Source organism: Podarcis pityusensis, assembly GCF_964106645.2.
Source record: "Podarcis pityusensis genome assembly, chromosome: 8".
Taxonomy (NCBI): domain Eukaryota; kingdom Metazoa; phylum Chordata; class Lepidosauria; order Squamata; family Lacertidae; genus Podarcis; species Podarcis pityusensis.
The window spans coordinates 8,178,829-8,198,291 of NC_138033.1; the positions used below are offsets into that span (position 1 = coordinate 8,178,829).

The following is a 19,463-nucleotide window of genomic DNA, read 5'->3' on the forward strand; positions in this document are numbered from 1 at the left end:
GCTCAGAGTTAATGTTAGGGGGTAGATCCAGAACAGGCTTCCTCAACCTCGGCCCTCCAGATGTTTTTGGCTTGCAACACCCATGATCCCTAGCTAGCAGGACCAGTGGTCAGGGATGATGGGAATTGTAGTCCAAAACATCTGGAGGGCCGAGGTTGAGGAAGCCTGATCTAGAACGGGGTCAGCAACCTTTTTCAGCCGTGGGCCGGTCTACCGTCCCTCAGACCATGTGGTGGGCCGGACTATATTTTTGGGGGGGAAACGAATTCCTAGGCCCCACAAATAACCCAGAGATGCATTTTAAATAAAAGGACACATTCTACTCATGTAAAAACACGCTGATTCCCAGACCGTCCGCGGGCCGGATTGAGAAGGCAATTGGGCCGCATCCGGCCCCCGGGCCTTAGGTTGCCTGCCCCTGATCTAGAGAGCGTCTCTACCTCACCTGTTGCCCAGCTTTTTGCTAGGTTGTGTGAAGTTTTTGCCAGAAGAGGGCAGCAGCAGCCTGCCCTCAAACTTCTTTAGAAGACAGTGTTCCAAAACACTGAAGCTACAAACCTCCACTCTTCCAGCCTGCCAGCTGCCATCACCCTCGCAAGATCCAGTTTCACTGGATGGGCCTAAGATTAAGGACAGACAAAAAAGTCTGTCCATGCCTAGTTAAAGAGGTAGTGATGGCTGCCAAACTGGATAATAATAATAATTTATTATTTGTACCCCACCCCCAGCCACTCTGGGCGGCTTCCACAGAGACAAAAAATACACTAAAATGTCATACATTAAAAACTTCCCTGAACAGGGCTGCCTTAAGATGTCTTCTGAATGTCAGGTGGTTGTTTACCGCTTTGACATCTGATGGGAGGGCATTCCTCAGGGCGGGCGCCACTACCGAGAAGGCCCTCTGCCTGGTTCCCTGTAACCTCACTTCTCGCAATGAGGGAACCGCCAGAAGGCCCTCGGTGCTGGACCTCAGTGTCCGGGTAGAATGACGGGGGTGGAGACGCTCCTTCAGGTATACTGGACCGAGGCTGTTTAGGGCTTTAAAGTTCAGCACCAACACTTTGAATTGTGCTCGGAAACGTACTGGGAGCCAATGTAGGTCTTTCAAGACAGGTGTTATGTGGTCTCGGCGGCTGCTCCCAGTCACCAGTCTAGCTGCTGCATTCTGGATTAGTTGTAGTTTCCGGGTCACCTTCAAAGGTAGCCCCACGTAGAGCACATTGCAGTAGTCCAAGCGGGAGATAACTAGAGCATGCACTACTCTGGCGAGACAGTCCGCAGGCAGGTAGGGTCTCAGCCTGCGTACCAGGTGGAGCTAGTAAACAGCTGCCCTGGACACAGAATTGACCTGCGCCTCCATGGACAGCTGTGAGTCCAAAATGACTCCCAGGCTGCGCACCTGGTCCTTCAGGGGCACAGTTAATCCATTCAGGACCAGGGAGTCCCCCATATCAGCCCGCCCCATCCCCCAAGTCCTCTTGGATGGCTTTAAAGGAGGGTTAGAGAAATTCACGGAGGATCTTTTGCTATCAATGGCTACTAGTCACAACGGTTATGCTTTGCATTAGCAGTGGGAGATGTTAGGCTTCTGAATATCAGTATCTGGAAACTGCAGAAGGGGGAAGGGCTGTTGTATCAGAGTCCTGCTTGCAGGCTTTCCACAGGCCTCTGGTTGGCCACTGTGAGAACAGGATACTGCCCTAGATGGGTCGCTGGCCTGATCCAGCAATGCTGTTCTTGTCTTCAGAATTTGCATGAGACTCCAGATTTCTAAAATGAGAGGGGCTGAGTTTCAGCTCAATCAGTGAAATTCTTTATGCCCATTGCAGCTGTACACAAGGCAAATTGTAGTGAGTCACTGCTAGGAAGGGCAATAAATTCCTGAATGTTGTTTGGAAAGCCACACAGCGCTGTTTGGGGGATTAATTTAGCTTGTGAATAAGTCCTCTTGCTGTCAGGGGGCGGGATATAATTCGGAGCAAACATGCATGGGATTGGGCCACATTTAAATGAGGCAAAACCCCATGCGATTGTTCTCCGGCGGCAGATTTTGCATCAGTTTTATGGTTTATGTAAAACTATCCATGTGAGCTTTCGTTCTTCTTCTGAGCATTTCAACACAAATCAACAGCTAAGCCCCGTTTCTGGGCGACGGTCACGCAATTGCCAAAGGCACAATAATTGCATTGCCAGAATGTGTTTGTTTTGTTTTGTACGACACTCAGGGTAGCTTATAGCATGGCCCTCCCAATGCCATTGGAATCCAGCTCTCATCATCCCCTACGGACAGTCTAGGAAATGGGTACAAAACAACAGGGAGTTTATCATGTCAAACCATTATGCCTCCTAGCCCAGCACTCTTGATGTCTGGCTGTCAACAAGGGAAGGCCCATAGCTCAGAGCAACTGTTTTGCATGCAGGTTTAATCCTCTGTATCCCCAGATAGGGTTGGGAGATCCCTCCCTGCAGAGATGCTGCCAGTCAGTGAAGACAATACTAAGCTAAATAGACCCAACAGTCTGACAATATAAGGCAGCTTCCTATCATTCCCAAGCTCTGGCACAGAGGTCTGTCTTTGCTTTAACTAGGCTCTTCCCTTGGGAGTAATAAACGGAAATCTGCCCTTATTCCCTTATGGGGGACACAAGAGCCCTTATAGAGTCCTTTGTAGGTTCTCCATTGGTCAGAGAAAAGAACAGAGGCCAACCAGAGAATACTGAGAAGCAAAACAGCTCGTAAGCCTGATCTTTATTGAACTGTTGCAACAGGGTGCCCCCTTCGCACGCAGGAAAGGAGGACGACCCAGAACCCAGGTGTGCCTGCCCTGGAGTCCAAGACCATCCCCCAGACACATCATACCTACATCACAGAAAGGGCAGTCTACAGCAGAAATCTGAGTGCCTTGTTTATCTCCTGTCGTTGTTTATCTCCTGTGGCAGGTTACCTGTGAATGCTTACTTGATTGGATACCCTGGGGAGCCTGGCCAGTCTTTTGTATGAAAAAAACTTAGTTCCTGAGCCAGGTCACAGGCTCACCCTATTCATACACAGACATACCCTTAAGACAGCTTTTGTGAATGAAAAGACAATGGGGAGGCTCTTCCATTTTCCTTGACCTTGCAGAGAAATCATTTGGTCAGTTTGGGAGCCGAAATGGCTCCAGGACTGCCCTCCTGTGCTGCCTCAGACATGTGACCCATACATTTATGTATGTGTTTGCCTGGCAAATCCATGAACATTTGTTTTATATATATATATGTAAAGGTAAAGGGACCCCTGACCATTAGGTCCACTTGTGCCAGACTCTGGAGCTGCGGTGCTCATCTCGCTTTATTGGCTGAGGGAGCCTGCGTACAGCTTCCGGGTCATGTGGCCAGCATGACTAAGCCGCATCTGGCGAACCAGAGCAGCACACGGAAACACCATTTACCTTCCCGCCGGAGTGGTACCTAATTATCTACTTGCACTTTGATGTGCTTTGGAACTGCTAGGTTGGCAGGAGCAGGGACCGAGCAACGGGAGCTCACCCTGTCGTGGGGATTCGAACCGCCGACCTTCTGATCGGCAAGTCCTAGGCTCTGTGGTTTAACCCACAGCGCCACCTGCGTAAAAGACCTTAATTTTTTAATTTCATGGGAAATAAAAACTGCAGCCTCGCAGCCAAGCAGTGTCAGGCCTGTTCCTCCCCAGCCAAGTCTCCCTCTCCCTTTGTGTACACAGCTTCCCCTTGTTACACACCCAGCCGTTTGGGTGTGTCGTGTATGTGCCAGGTGCTTCAACCTTGCCAGGTACCAAAAGGGCAGAGTGGGAAGCAAGTTTCAGCAAGTCAACAGAGGACAGAAGACTGCGTTCCCTTAAGGTCTGTTTTTCCTTGTACCTCAAGCCCTGCGTTTCTTTGTTCAGAGGCTGGCGAGCACCCAGGGGCTGCGCCCACGCAGCTATTCAGCCCAGGCACAAGCAGCTTCTCAGAGTTTGCCGGGGCAGGCCAGGATTTGCAGGATACCCAAACTCGCCTTGAGCCTAATGCAGCCCGCAGAGACAGCAGGCGCCCCTTGGCTTTTGTGCAGAGTTGACTGTGGTTCTGGCTTCCACAAAGAGAAAACCTGCCACCGGCTGCAAATGTAGCTACAGTCAAGAGTACATGATGTGGCTTGCAATGTTCCCCTTCAGTATTTGGAATGAAGATACAGGAGAGATTGTTGTTTAGTCGTTTAGTTGCGTCTGACTCTTCGTGACCCCATGGACCAGAGCACGCCAGGCACTCCTGTCTTCCACTGCCTCCCGCAGTTTGGTCAAACTCATGCTGGTAGCTTCGAGAACACTGTCCAACCATCTTGTCCTCTGCCGTCCCCTTCTCCTTGTGCCCTCCATCTTTCCCAACATCAGGGTCTTTTCCAGGGAGTCTTCTCTTCTCATGAGGTGGCCAAAGTATTATGGTGCTGGAGGAGACTCTTGAGAGTCCCAGGGACTGCAAAAAGATCAAACCTATCCATCCATAAGGAAATCAGCCCTGAGTGCTCACTGGAAGGACAGATCTTGAAGCTGAGACTCCAATACGTTGGCCACCTCATGAGAAGAGAAGACTCCCGAGAAGGACGAGATGGTTGGATAGTGTTCTTGAAGCTACCAGCATGAGTTTGACCAAACTTGCGGAAGGCAGTGGAAGACAGGAGTGCCTGGCGTGCTCTGGTCCATGGGGTCACAAAGAGTCGGATACGACTAAACGACTAAACAACAACAATGGGGTTGCAGCACTCATCTCGCTTTCAGACCGAGGGAGCCGGAGTTTGTCCACAGACAGCTTTCTGGTTGATGTGCCCAGCATGACTAAACCGCTTCTGGCACAATGGAACACCGTGATGGAAACCAGAGCGCATGGAAACACTGTTTACCTTCCCGCCGCAGCGGAACCCATTTATCTACTTGCACTAGTATGCTTTCAAATTGCTAGGTTGGCAGGAGCTGGGACAGAGTAAGAGAGCTCATCCAGTCGCAGGGATTCGAACTGCCGACCTTCTGATTGGCAAGTCCAAGAGCCACGGTGGTTTAGACCACAGCGCCACCCGCGTCCCCCTGCCCATTAAAGTACTGTGCTGAGTTAGATGAACAAATAGACCAGGTGTAAGGCAGGTCTCCTTCTCCCTAAGGTAGGAAGGCTTCCTTAGGGTAGCATCACTTCCACTGAACTCAGGAACTGCAAATAAGAGTTTGCAAAAAAAAAAGGGGGGGGGGAGAGAACAACTTGTGCAGGCAATGGCTTATGAATTTCCCAGAGTTTGTTATTTATTTATCATAGAAGTTCCTGTAATAATAAGACCAAAAAAAATGTTGGAACAATTCTCATTTTAGTAATTTATAAGCCGTTGCTTGCAGTGGTCAGTATCACTGATCACTGGCAGGGGTTGCTTTTGGACTAATGGGCAGAAGAAACTATTGCGGACACCCTTCTTAGACACTGCAGAAGATTCTATTGACTACAGGCAATGCTGCTTTGAAACCTAATTTCATCAGCAGAGGCCTGTGGAAACCTGGGAAGCTGCAGGCAACCTGCTGGCAACTGCTGCGCCACACATTACATCGGGAGCCTCAAGCGTAGAAAGTGATAATGCAATCGCCTTCCGCAGGGGAAGCGCCACAGAAACGATTTAACATTAATGAAGAAAACAAACCGACACACGTTGCTTCCAAATCTGTTTTTATTATCTTGTGCGATGTGGCAATTGCACATTTCCTCCCCCCACCCCACCCCACCCCAAAATGTAGGAAGGAAATTGTGTGCAAATAACAACCAACCTGATTTATCACCCCCACCCCCAAGAAATCAGTCTCGCCCCCACTTTGGGGGTCGCTACCTCACCAGAAACACGACAGGCCTTGCCTGCATCTTTCTAAGAGCAGCTTGATCTGCAGGCCCAACTTTTAAATCATGGAAAGCAGCAGCTCTCTGCAGATCAGGCTGCCACTAAGGACAGAAAAGCAGGGCCTGGTTTGAAGAAATGCAAGCCCGCCACCACCCCTCTGCCCCCGCCAAAGACCAGCAGGTTCAACATCGGAGAAAAATGCCAGCTGGCACAACAGCCCATCCTGCTCACCTGTTCCGATATTGGGAAGAAAGTTATCATAGCTGCTTCCTAGGGAAGCCAGCTCTTAACCCAGGCATCAAATACGCCCCCGACGTAGAGATGGTACCGTTCTGCACCCCTGTTGACTGTGAAACAGAAGCTAAAGCAAGTGCACCACCCATTAACACTCAGTGGTATAGGCAGCCTGCAGGCTAGGCTCTCTTCCGTACAGGATCGGGACTGAAGCTGGGAGAACTGCAATAGCAGCAGAAGCAGATGGAATGACAGAGGGAGGCTGTGCCCATCTCCTGCTTTCACTGAGCAGCTGAGAAGACTTAGCAGCAAGCAGATGATCCTCTATCTGGGCAAGCAGCAAGACCAGATAACCCCGATAAGCAGCAAGACCAGAAAACCCAGATAACCCTTCCCAAATTCTGTGGATCAGGATCATCGAAGTGTCAGCTGTCACGTGCACCCAAACCCCTTTGCAGATGGGGGCTTAGAGAGCCCCAATGGTCGTCCGCACTTTGCCTCTTTGTGGGTTGAGGGCAATTCTGAACGGCCTTCAGCAACGGAGGGTACTTTTAAGCAACAGGAGGTTGCACCTACAGCTTACCACTTACAATCCACCTGCATTGGCTCTCAACACAGCTTGTATTAGGAACTGCCACCTCCTGTCAGAATACAGAGGGTGGTATATTTGGCACTAAAACAAAACCCATGTTTATTTTGAAGTGCCAGCTGGATACCAGTCACTGGCATTTGAAGGTTTACCCAAAGTGGAATGTGGAACGAGGGGTACAGGAGCCAGCCTCCTATGATCACCCAACGGCAGGGAATGCATGCGTTCTGCGCTAAAAGTAAAAAATCATGTACCAAGGAAAACCACATCCTGTATGTAAATCAGGCACACGGATAAAACTGGCGTCGTTTCATGTTTTGTACAATTTATTTTGCAGTCTGTGCACAATTTCATTTTGGCTTTGCTAGCCATGGAAAGGAGGAAGACCCTGGATCCCCACACCTAAGGGCTGTGAACCTTAACCACTTATCCGCTTTGAATTGTATCGTTGAAGCAATGAGGGATAGAACACACAGCCCTGCCAGAAGGCTCTGCTTCTTTCCCCTATCCCAGAGTCCCACACTTCTCTCTCTCCGTTAAGTCACACCTGGACTTGCAAGAACCAAAAGTTCAAACCCTGAAACTTACAGGCTCTGGGCTTTGATGTAGTACAGCCTGTGCCCCCAAAAGTGACGGCAGATGTTTCCACCCCTCATCTGGAGATCTGATCTCAACAGGTATTATCATAAAAGTTGCTTTGGCAGGGGAAGCCTTGGCACAAATCCGTGCGGAGGTGCAATCTAGAGAGCTCCTGTTTAATGCCAGCGATCTCCGCCCACTCAGAGAACACTTAAAACACCATTCCTGCCCAAACAGGTGGGGAGCTCTGTTGGCACGAAGGGAGAACTCCAGAATTCTCACCAGGAGAACTTTGCACATATTTGGACATTATGTGCTATTGCATGCAGGTGGTGAACCAGTCACAAAAGAGTAGCTTTTATTTTAGAGAAAAAGGAAGTTCCTAACTCTTACTGCTTATACAGTGGTACCTCGGGTTACATACGCTTCACGTTACATACGCTTCAGGTTACACACTCCACTAACCCAGAAATAGTGCTTCAGGTTAAGAACTTTGCTTCAGGATAAGAACAGAAAGCGTGCTCCGGCGGTGCGGGGCAGCAGGAGGCCCCATTAGCTAAAGAGGTGCTTCAGGTTAAGAACAGTTTCAGCTTAAGAACAGACCTCCGGAACGAATTAAGTACTTAACCTGAGGTACCACTGTATTTCAGAAACTACAACTTTCAGAAGTCAGAGGTGAAAATATCTACTAGTGTCGTCCTTGCAACATTATTATGATGTTCACCAAGTAAATACATTTAATTCACACATCGTCTATCAATGTACAGAAATGAGTTTCTCTGCAGGGTGCACACAATCCTGTTGACCACTTCCTTAAGTCTGCTTTGCACAACCACAAGAACTTCTAAAGGAGAAAGTTGCTAGATGGAGGAGCATAAACCCACCAGAGATTATTATTTTTTAAATTTGTATACTGCTCTTCATCCAAAGATCACAGGGCGGTTAACAACAGATTGATCAATTTTGCCAACAGATGGCTCTCCCTAACTTCTTATATGCTTTAGAAGAGTAACTAAAGAAGGGGACTAGGCAGCCCTTTCTCTAGCACTTCCACCAAGTAACATTTCAGCAGCGGGAAGATCTTAAAGGAACATTACCAGAATATCTGCTTCCAGTGCACTGTGAGACCAAAACCTAATTGCCCCATGCAGCAACTGGTGTTTGCCTAGACCCCACTTGAAGCCTACCTCCGAATTTTGACAGACAAAGCCTGCTAAGGAGTCCTGCATGGCCAAAATGGAAGAGACTGCATCCAACTAATCAATAAGATCTACAGTTCAAAACACTGAAGTCGGATTTAAAAGTTCTGACATTCTAATGATTTTTATTTTTTTTTAAGACTGCAAAACATCTCCACTGATATGCTTCAGGCAGCTATTGGCCAGCTCATGAGCGCCTGCGGCACAAACCCAATTTGCATCAGCAAAAGGTAGTGGCGCCCGCCCTGTGGAACGCCCTCCCATCAGATGTCAAGGAAATAAACAACTCTCTGACTTTTAGAAGACATCTGAAAGCAGCCCTGTTTAGGGAAGTTTTTAATCTTTGATCTTTTATAGTGTTTTTAATATTCTGTTGGGAGCCGTCCAGAGTGGCTGGGGTATAAATAATAAATTATTATTATTATTATTATTATTATTATTATTATTATAGTATGCATTCTGGATCTGCACAGGGCATTGTGGAGGGACAGGGCACCAGCACTTGGATTCTGATCTATAGGCTCCGGAAGCTACAAGGTATGGAAGTAGATATGCCCAGGTAGAATCCATTGCCAATAATAATAATAATAATAATAATAATAATAATAATAATATATTATTTATACCCCACCCATCTTCCTGTGTTTCCCCAGCCACTCTGGGCGGCTTCCAACAGAATATTAAAAACACTATAAAAGATCAAAGATTAAAAACTTCCCTAAACAGGGCTGCTTTCAGATGTCTTCTAAAGTCTGGTAGTTGTTTTTCTCTTTGACATCTCGTGGTAGGGCGTTCCACAGGGCGGGCGCCACTACTGAGAAGGCCCTCTGCCTGGTTCCCTGTAACTTGGCTTCTCGCAGCGAGGGAACTGCCAGAAGGCCCTCGGTGCTGGACCTCAGTGTCCAGGCAGAACGATGGGGGTGGAGACGCTCCTTCAGTTATACTGGACTGAGGCCGTATGGGAGAATCAGACGATTCTCAGCTAAGTTCCCAGTCCTCAAGATTGCAGACACTTGAAAAGGTACAAAAGATTCCATCGGTCAAAGTCTAAGCCTGCGTGTGAGACAAGGACAAGGCTGAAGGCCCAGCCACAGTTTCCAAGTGACCCTGTGTGTGCATAAGTATATATTTGCTTTAAGTTAAGGCCCTGCAGTTTTCTGTGGGGGTGCTGCCAGGCCTTTGTCAGCCACTGCAAGGAAGGCAGAAGGACCCTGGAGGTTCACCTCCTGCACGCACACCTAGCCAAAGATTCCACCACTTTTCCTACTCTGTCCCATCGCCGGTGGTACTTCCTCCCTTTCTTCCTCACTGCTAATGTCTGCTTCAGCGTCTGCTGGGCTTTGCACAGGCCAGGCAGCGCTGAAAATTTGGTCCAGGGGGGCCACCACTCACCAGCTCCTTCTGCAAAGCCTGCCCACTTGCACATCAGCGGCTGCTCAGCACAAGACTGGAATAAAAGTGATGGGAAACGGAGCCCCAGAGGTTATCTCTCACCTCTGAAGCTACTCCAGTCTCGCTCACTCTCTTTGACCTCCTAACGTTGCCCTGCCCCTTTAATTCCATCGTGGAGAGAAAACACACCATTCGGATCCTTTCAAGTTCCAGAAATAAATTAAATTGCATCGCAGCTGTTGGAACCAGGAGTTGCCACTTCAAGAGAGCACTGGAGTACTGTCTAGTTTTTGCACATGATGACCCAAGCAGGGAAGAAGGGAGGAAAATATGTAGGTTTTAAGCAATTCAAGGAAAGTTGGCTTTGCAGGGGATGGCAGAAATCCCAGCGACCCAGCGGTGACTCTCAGTGTTCAATTGCACATCGCACAACCTTGGCATTAGGATTCGTAGAGAAATTGTAAAAGGCAGAAAGGCAGCGAAGAAATTGTAAAAGGCAGAAAGAAATTCTCTCCCCCCCCCCATTCCTGTTTGACGATAGGTATTTATAGGTTCAAGCGGTGCACTGCTCAAGTTATTGAATTGTGGGGTGGGCCAGGGGAGAATAAATCTGTCCGGAAATAAAGTAGACTGCTTCCTCTTCCTGCAATGAAATGTAACTAAAAAGGGGGTGACGACAATGGGAGGGAGTCAAAGATACTAGACACGGAAAGGACAACACCCACCCCCCTTGCTTGGTCCAAAACACAAAATAAAATAAAATAAAATAAAATAAAAAGCAGCAAAGGTAGCTAGAGATCCGGAAGAAGGAAAAGAGTGATATTAAGAGACCTCCAGAGTCACTGCTACCAGTTTCCACGTTGCAGATTTAAAAACTTAAGGGTTCAGCCTGGAACGTGCAAAGTATTGTGCCTCTGAGAATATCCAGAGTGCCCTTTCTCCTGAGCAACAGCACCCCCAACCCTCATCTCCTTAAAGAGGGAGAGGCTTCCAGCCAAGCAGAGCTATTTCCAGGCAGCATCAAGCCCCCAACATTGACATTTTTCAGGGGGGAAAGTCCCGTTTGAAATTTTAAAAGCACTGTGTGAAAAATCAGTCATTAAAAAAAGGTGGAAAGGAGTGTGCTGGGTGAAAATCGAAGAAGTTCCCCATCACCAAACCACCTGCCCTTGCTTCTTATGGGAAACAGAAGTCTTTCAAAGGTGGAGCAGATTCGGGAGCTGTCCTTAAAAATGGAACCCTAACTTAAAAAAAAGAAGTCTAGCCTCTTCGTAGGCTGCTTTACATCACAGATTCTTTTTCGCAGGAGTTGATGCCCTCCAAGGGGGCAGGCCCGTCCCTCTTGATCAGTGGGGAGCCTTCTTCCGCCCCCACTTCCTTGCCGGCGTCCGTCTTGATCTCCATCAGCTCCTCTGCCTCTGCCTTGCCTTCCGTCCTTTCGGTGTACACCTGCAGGAGCCCAGCGCCAAAAGCATCGCCTTCCACGTTTAGGACGGTGCAGGTGCGATCCCTGGTGCAAAAGAAAGAGGCAATGACTGAGGTGCTCGGGGTTAAGCAATAAGGGTTGTTAGCAACATTCACTGGACACAGAGCCTCCATGTTCAGGAGCAATCTATCTCTGAGAACCAGACAAACAGCAGGGAATAATAATAATAATAATAATAATAATAATAATAATAATAATTTATTATTTATACCCCGCCCATCTGGCTGGGCTTCCCCAGTCACTCTGGGCAGCTTCCAAAAAAATATTAAAATACTGTAATACATCAAACATTAAAAGCTTCCCTAAACAGGGCTGCCTTCAGATGTCTGGTAGTTGTTGTTCTCTTTGACATCTGGTGGGAGGGCATTCCACAGGCAGGGCGCCACTACCGAGAAGGCCCTCTGCCTGGTTCCCTGTAACTTGGCTTCTTGCAGTGAGGGAAAGGCTGAGACCTTTGTGCCCCACTTAAGAACACGCAGAGGCATGTGGCTGCTGAACCAGGCTAGACCTTTGGGCCAGATCCAGCCGGGCCCTTCCTGTATTCTTGCGCCATGTGCAGATTCCCCCAAGCGACAGGAGGAAAAGCTAAATGCTCAGCTGCTTTTAACCTTTCCTCTGAGGCCCCCCCCCCCAGCACACCTGGCCCAGCCAGCCATACTGGACAAGTCAGTTGGACAAATACACCCCCTGGCCGCCACGAACAAAACACACCACTCAGCGGGTAAATGAGCATCCCGGGGACATATTGGAGGAGAGTTGGAGGAGAGACCTGCTTGATTCCTCCCCAGAGAGACTGGGTTAAAAAAAAAATGCAAGAAAAATGGCTCAGAGTCAGAAGGTTCCCCATTCAACACTGCATCTGTGCTTGAAAGGACCTCGTCAGGCAGCAAAGCTGTAAAAGACCCCTGCTTGAATCTTTGGGGAGCTGCTACTTCCACTCTGATTACAGGGCTGGACAGACCAGCAGCCTTATTTTGGCCACATCTGCACCATCCATAGAAAGCGCACTGATACCACTTTAAACAGGAACGGCTTCCCCTGAATAATTCTGGGAGCTTTGGTTTGCACAGAGTGTTGCCAGGAGACTTTGTTCCCCTCCCAGAACTACAATTCCCAGAGTAGTTTAGCGATCAATCCTTCTTTACAGGCAACTCTGGGAATTGTAGCTGCGAAGGGGAATAGGAGTGTCTCCTAACAACTCTCTACACCCTGAATAAACTACAGCTCCCAGGATTTTCCAGGCAAAGCCGTTGTTGAAAGCAGAATCATAACCCTTTAATTGTATTGATTTTTATTATTTCATAAAACCTATACACAGCTTGTTTGTAATTTTTTTTAAAAAAAAACTTCAACGTGGTTTACAAGAAGGAGGAAACAGTAAAATTAACGGCAAAAACAGCTAAAAAAACTAAGAATTAAAATCAGCAATAAACTAAAAACAGATCAAAACACACATCAACGTTCTAAGCATCTGGGTAGCCTTGTCTGATCAATGAAACAAAATTCGGAAGGTGACAAAAAGAGAACACTGTGGGAGCACGGGTGATGTCAACAGGCAGCGAGTTCAAGTTTAGGTGTTGCCACGCTAAAAGATCGAATTCTTATAAATGCAAAATGGGCATTATATGGCATCTTTTAACAGTGTATGGTGCAAATGTGGCCTTGGTCCAAGGCAGGTTTGTCCAGCCAAACGCCCCACCCCAAAAAATTGTCCTTGGAGGATTATTTGCAGAAGATTCAACTGGTTACCTACCACCTGCTTTCAAGGCAGCAACTTTCTGCAATGGCTTCTGCTTTACTATGTGAACCTGGGGCCTTTTCCTTGAGCCACTTGCTGCAAACGTCTCTCCTCTCTGCTTGCGGAATAAGGCCAACACATGAGGAAGAGGACCTGAAGGGCAACTAGCAAGGAGGCGGGAGGGAAAAAGATCCCGTCTTTTGGCGGGGAAGTTGGGACTAGCCAGCCTGCCAACCCTGCGACGCTATGAACATCAGTCAGGGAAATCGCCGGTCGCTCCTGATCGCTGAGCCTCTCCCTCAAACTTTGCCCCCGCGGTACTTACACAAGCCAGTCCACTGCCAGGATGAGGGAGATGTCGTTGGTGGGCAGCCCGACAGCTTCCAAGATGATGGCAAGGGTGAGGACGCCACCCGCAGGAATCCCAGCAGCTCCGACGCTGGACGCCGTCGCAGTAATTCTGTGGGATGGAAGGGGGCAGGTTAAGAGATGTGTCCTTCTCGATGCTCAAGTGCAGGATTTGGTCTTTATCTGGAGAGTGTGGGGGGAACCCAAAGCAGCAGGGAGAGAGGAGGGCACCATATTTTTTGCTCCATAAGACACACCTGACCATAAGACGCACCTAGTTTTTAAATTAAAACAAGAAAAAAATATTCTAAACGAAACAGTGATTGTATGATTTTTGTGGTTCATGCTGTGGCCACAGACATGTGATCTGATGGTGAATTTGGGGTGACCCAATGTAAAAATCCTGAGGATCCATGGGCTTTTACCTCCCCCCCCCAGGCAGCCTCCGCTAATGTCCCTTATCTCTCTGCCGATCCCACCATCAGCTGTTTGCTTTCATCACACCCTTTCCTCTTGTTTGCCTTAGTGTCTTTTCCTTAGCTAGAGCAGTTTTTTGCTCCTCCTTTTCTTCTAATTTCTCTCCTTATTGCTTTAGTCTTCCTGTTTCCCCCCTTTGCAAGTTTGCTGTCTTTCCCTCCCCACTCCCAGGCAGCCTCCTTCATCTCTAGCATCCCTTATCTCTCTCCCCAATCGGCAAACGATCAGCGGCTTTGTTTCAACACCCACTCCCCTCTTTCAAAAAAAAAAAAAAAAAAAAAGCATGATCTGCTTTTTGCCCCTGGGCAATTCGGCTCCGACGCGGGTGGCACTGTGGGTAAAACCTCAGTGCCTAGGACTTGCCGATCGCATGGTCGGCGGTTCGAATCCCCGTGGCGGGGTGAGCTCCCGTCTTTCCGTCCCAGCTCCTGCCCACCTAGCAGTTCGAAAGCACCCCTAAGTGCAAGTAGATAAATAGGTACTGCTTTATAGCGGGAAGGTAAACGGCGTTTCCGTGTGCTGCGCTGGTGCTGGCTCGCCAGAGCAGCTTCGTCACGCTTGCCACGTGACCCGGAAGTGTCTCCGGACAGTGCTGGCTCCCGGCCTCTTAAGTGAGATGAGCGCACAACCCTAGAGTCGGTCACGACTGGCCCATATGGGTAGGGGTACCTTAATTCGGCTCCAGGGACCATGCATTCGCTCCATAAGATGCACATATATTTATCCTTACTTTTGAGGAAGAAAAAAGTATGTCTTATGGAGCAAAAAATACGGTAACTTTTGCAAAGCCAAAGGCACCAGCCAGATTTTGTGGCAGCCGGTTTGGAAGGACATCAGAGCCCCAAGTGGGCCTGATCACCCTTCCTCCCTTCCTCCCTTCCTTCCTTCCTTCCTTCCTTCCTTCCACAGCTTAGCCAAGAGAGGTCAGAGCTCTAACTGGGAAATCCTTTCTCTAGGAAGTGGCTACTGGTTGAGAACAGGACAAGGCAGCAAGCAGATCCTAGACAGACCAGCATAAATTCAGTCAGTGATGGGTAGGGAGAGATCAGCCAACTTCTGGAAACTCAAGCATTACTCCAAATTTTAGTAACCAGTGGCAACTGGGTGTGTGGGTTTTTGGACCCTTGGCCAAAGATTTCCTCCTTCTAGGTTCCTTATTCAAACTATGACCTGTTTGTGCACTCGAGTTCCTCTCTACACCACCCTAACCCTCACAATTTATCATTTCTTGGCATTCTGGAGAATCATGCCTAATAATAATAAATAATAATAACAATAATAATTTATACCCCGCCCATCTGGGCATCTCCCAACAGAACACTAAAAACAGAATAAAACATCAAACATTAAAAACTTCCCAAAACAGGGCTGCCTTCAGATGTTTTCTAAAAGTCAGATACAGTGGTACCTCGGGTTACATACGCTTCAGGTTACAGACTCCGCTGACCCAGAAATATTACCTCAGGTTAAGAACTTTGCTTCAGGATAAGAACAGAAATTGTGCTCTGGCAGTGCAGCAGCAGCAGGAGGCCCCATTAGCTAAAGTGGTGCCTCAGGTTAAAAACAGTTTCAGGTTAAGTACGGACCTCGGGAACGAATTAAGTACTTAACCTGAGGTACCACTGTAGTTGTTTATTTCCCTGACATCTGAAGGGAAGGCGTTCCACAGGGCAGGCGCCACCACCAAGAAGGCCCTCTGCCTGGTCCCCTGTAACCTCACTTGCTCACAGGGAGGGAAATGCCAGAAGGCCCTTGGAGCTGGACCTCAGTGTCTGGGAAGAACGATGGGGGTGGAGACGCTCCTTCAGGTATTAACCAGATTAGCTGGCAATTGGGGAACACAAACACACACCACTAGGCAGGGTCAAGAATGAATCAGGCACCACACCCTGGATTAAAGAGTCCGTCTCTTCACCCTAGGCATGAGAAAACCAGTGGCACTGTCTCCCATAGAGCCACAAGCCTGGCGAAGGCTGCCTTCAGCTCCTCCCTGATGCTGCAACAAGGCGATCTCCTCTGTGGCGCCTCTTACAGGTCTTCCTACCCAAGCCAGCTGGGTAGCAGTGGTGCCCCATGCTCAACAGCCACCTTCACCAATTCAGGGCTCTCCAGATGTTCTGGACTATGACTGCCATTAGCCCCCTCCAGCACAGCTGTATGATGCAGAGGTGGATGGGGGCATGGCCTTGCTGGATGGGGCTGATGAGAGCTGTAGTCCCAAACATTTGGAGGGCACCATGTTGGCGAAGGCTGCCCTGCAATAGCCAAACCTAAGTCCACAGAGCAGAATAAAGGAGACCCAGGGGCCTCCTCATCACCAATTTGTAATCTGCTTCTGAGAGCACTTTTCCATCCTAACAAAGACTCCTGAAGTAGTCTGCAACACAGATGAAATTTCAGTTTTAACTGCCTGCCTCAAGACCATCGGTGATGGGGCTAGTCTGGCCTGTTAAGGGAGGGAATTCCACTGCAGTTGTCTCCCTGCGTCAAATGACAAATTAAAAGCCTCCCTCCCTGCATTTCTGGCACTGTACAGTGGGCACTCGGGTTGCGAACGTGATCCATGCGGGAAGCACGTTTGCAACCTGCAGCGCTGCATCTGCGCACGTGCGGGTTGCGATCCAGCGCTTCTGCGCATGCGCCGAAACCCAGAAGTAACCTGTTCCGGTACTTCCGGGTTCGGCGTAGTGCGCAACCCGAAATCGCACCACCCGAAGCATCTGTAACCCGAGGTATGACTGTATAAAGAATGAATGAAAAAGAAAATCACACTGGTCTAGACTCCAAAGAACTAGTTTAGGGTAAACACACACTATTATGATTATTTAATCTCTTAGGTATTGTGTGTCTCCCACCCCTTTCGGACAGCAGTCTTGTTAAGGGGGGCAATATTGAGAGGTTCATCTGCTGTGGGATCCTTTGCAATGCAACGGAGGGTGATGAGAGGGGCACAGCTCTCCCTCTGTTTCCTCAGCACCCCTAAAAAAAAAACACACGGCAGCCCCAACGAATTGCTTGGGTTCCTCGTGGCCGCCACTCAGTGACAAAAAGCGTTCTTGAGAATCCCCTCAGGGTCCAAAAGCAGCTTGCCACATCTGTGGCACGTGATGCTGTTGACCGAGACACACAAACTGGACTGGAACTTGGTTTGCAGAATGTAGAGCTGGATCTTGCGGGCGGGGGGCAGGGGGCCTGCACTTTTAACCCAAGACAGAGGAACAAACATGGACGGATGACCAGCCAGGAACAAAAACAGCCCCAGCTGAAATCCTGCCTCCAGCAGAGCAGAGGTCAGTTGAGCAGAACCTCCCAGCTCCCTCCCGGACCCCTTCTGGTCGCAAGTTCTGCCTAAGCCTGCAGTTTTCTTACTGCCCTATGCCGCAACAAAGGGCCTCAGACACAGTTGATGATTAAGCACCTTGAGGCCAGGAGGGACAGGTCCACCTCCTGAACTGGAGAAAACAATGTTTTACTTGCAATTGCTTTTTTTAAAAAATGCACCCAAAAAAACAGTCTGCAAAGGTTTTCTGCCCTCGACACGTCTGTTAAAAAAAAGCAAAATACTGTGCCAAGGAAAGTCTCTAGCCATTCCTTGGTCAATCTAACTGCTGACCCCTATTTTATTCCAACCTTGATAGAGGAGTTTTAAAGAAGAGTTATCATTCTGATAGGGGGAGGAAGGGGATGAGAAGCGCAGCAGGAGAAGGGCTTGAGTGGCAAATCCAAGCAGAAGCTCAAGCAGCCTTGCTGAGTGCATCTCTTTTAGTCATGAGGACTAGAACTTTGTCACTGACAAAAGTGGCAATGGCTCAGGACTCTACACTAGCTGCTGGCCCCATCTCTAGATGCTACCTGAATGAATTGAAAGATATATTTGGAAGTTTCAAAGCAGGGTTGTACATTTTTCTAAGTTTTGCTGTTTAATCTTTTGTAAATTGCGTTGTGAGTGGTTTTTTATTATTATTGCAATCAAGCACTGCATAGAGTGTGTGAGAGATATTGGGGGGGGGGTGGAGCTAGAGATGTACAGCTCCACAAACCACCGGCTATTCACCCCTCAAAATTCTGCACTATTAAACAGTATTGATGTAGAGGAGCATTTGTGCTGGTGCTCGACAATTTAGTCCAGCTGATCATCATCATTGTAGGAATTGGGTATTGACGTGGCAGAAACAGCAGAAGGCTTAAAGATTAGAGGAGCTTGGAGAAGCGGCAGGTGTCTAGTGTTTGGCCAGGCAAATAAAACCCTAGAGACTAGGAAAGAGTTTCTGTGTTTGCCGCATCAAGTCCTGAACAAGATCAGAATTTGGTACTTGGTGCAGAACCAACCCACTACATGCTGAATGGCCTCAATTTTCGTCCAGGTTCCTAGTCCTTAAGATCGACCCAGAGAGCTTTACAGAGGCAGCCTATCAAGTCAAGTGCCTGTCAAATGTTCAGCTACACTGGTCTGCCCAGCCGGTCACTTCAGTGCACACCAAACTCTGGTTGTTCCTGCCACAATTTTTTTTAAGGTTTCATCTCCCCAAACCCCCAGTCCATCCATTCTGGGTGGACCAAGGGTACCTCCCAGCATAAATCCCCCCTTCGTTTCTGCAGTGGCCTCATGATCCCCTTTTCTGCAGCCGACTTTATATCCCACTAAAGCAGGGGTCAGCAAGGTTTACCTTGCCTGGGCCAGTTCACTCCAGCAGAGATCCTTCTGTGGGCCAGACCGCGCCCGCGATTTCCGGTGCTGCGGAAGCGAGTCCCCGTGCCATGCTGTGCTGGTTTAGGGCAGCACACAGGGACTCGCCAAGCAGGCAGCTCGTGGGCCAGTTAAACGACCCCCGTGGGCAGCTTGTGGCCCACGGGCCTTAGGTTGCCGACCCCTGCACTAAAGCATCAAGATAGCACGTGCCCTCTGGCAGATTCACACTCTCATTCTACCGGGAAGGAAAGGGCAGAGGGGTCTTAGAACCTGTGTGAATTATCACCACCCACTTCACCAGCAGGAAGTTGAAATTTTGGGAGCTGGTTATCTGAACAGGCTGGACAAACCCCCTTCCTTGCTCCCAAAGCTCACTTCCTGCAGCTCCAGGACAGGAAATCACCATGAGAAATTTGTGCAGGAACCATCATTTTGGAAAACGGAATCTCCTCTTTGTTTTCTTCAACCTGCCCTCTTGCTTCCCCTTGATTTCCAGGATGTGGCAGGGGCTACCAGCCACCCACCATCCACCTTTCAAAATGCCACAATATTAAACCGTGCTGATGTAGAGGAATATTTGCCCTGATGCTCAAGCTCAACGACTTAAATGTGCTTGCTGTTTGCTTGTGGCTTGTCTAGTCTCTCTTCCTCACCCAATGCGCCCAAGGAATGGAAGGCCCACCTGGTGCAGATCAAATGGGCTGGTTTTGCAGAAAAGTCTTAGGAGAATGTGGGTGTTTGAGCAACCCCACGGTGAACAGTGAGAGGAAGAACGAAAAAAGCGGACTGTCTTGCCAGAGTGGTGCATGCTCTAGTTATCTCCCGCTTGGACTACTGCAATGCACTCTACGTGGGGCTACCTTTGAAGGT

At 48.7% G+C, this 19,463-nt stretch overlaps 1 protein-coding gene and 1 long non-coding RNA gene across 2 annotated transcripts in view; both read right to left on the reverse strand.

The window, feature by feature from the left end:
* Positions 1-6,989: 6,989 nt before the first annotated feature.
* The window catches only part of LOC308484550, a 57,347-nt gene continuing 44,873 nt past the window's right edge, over positions 6,990-19,463 (reverse strand). Inside the window, exon 2 of the long non-coding RNA XR_013989968.1 lies at positions 6,990-7,673. This is a non-coding gene — a long non-coding RNA (uncharacterized lncRNA). The remainder of the gene's footprint in view (positions 7,674-19,463) is intronic.
* SLC1A5 (solute carrier family 1 member 5) overlaps positions 10,055-19,463 on the reverse strand; it is a 39,970-nt gene continuing 30,561 nt past the window's right edge. The window contains exons 7-8 of the mRNA XM_081018930.1: positions 13,404-13,538; positions 10,055-11,364 (exon numbers count right to left, since the gene is read on the reverse strand). Coding sequence (XP_080875056.1) covers positions 11,136-11,364; positions 13,404-13,538 — 364 coding nt within the window. The 3' untranslated portion in view covers positions 10,055-11,135. The remainder of the gene's footprint in view (positions 11,365-13,403; positions 13,539-19,463) is intronic.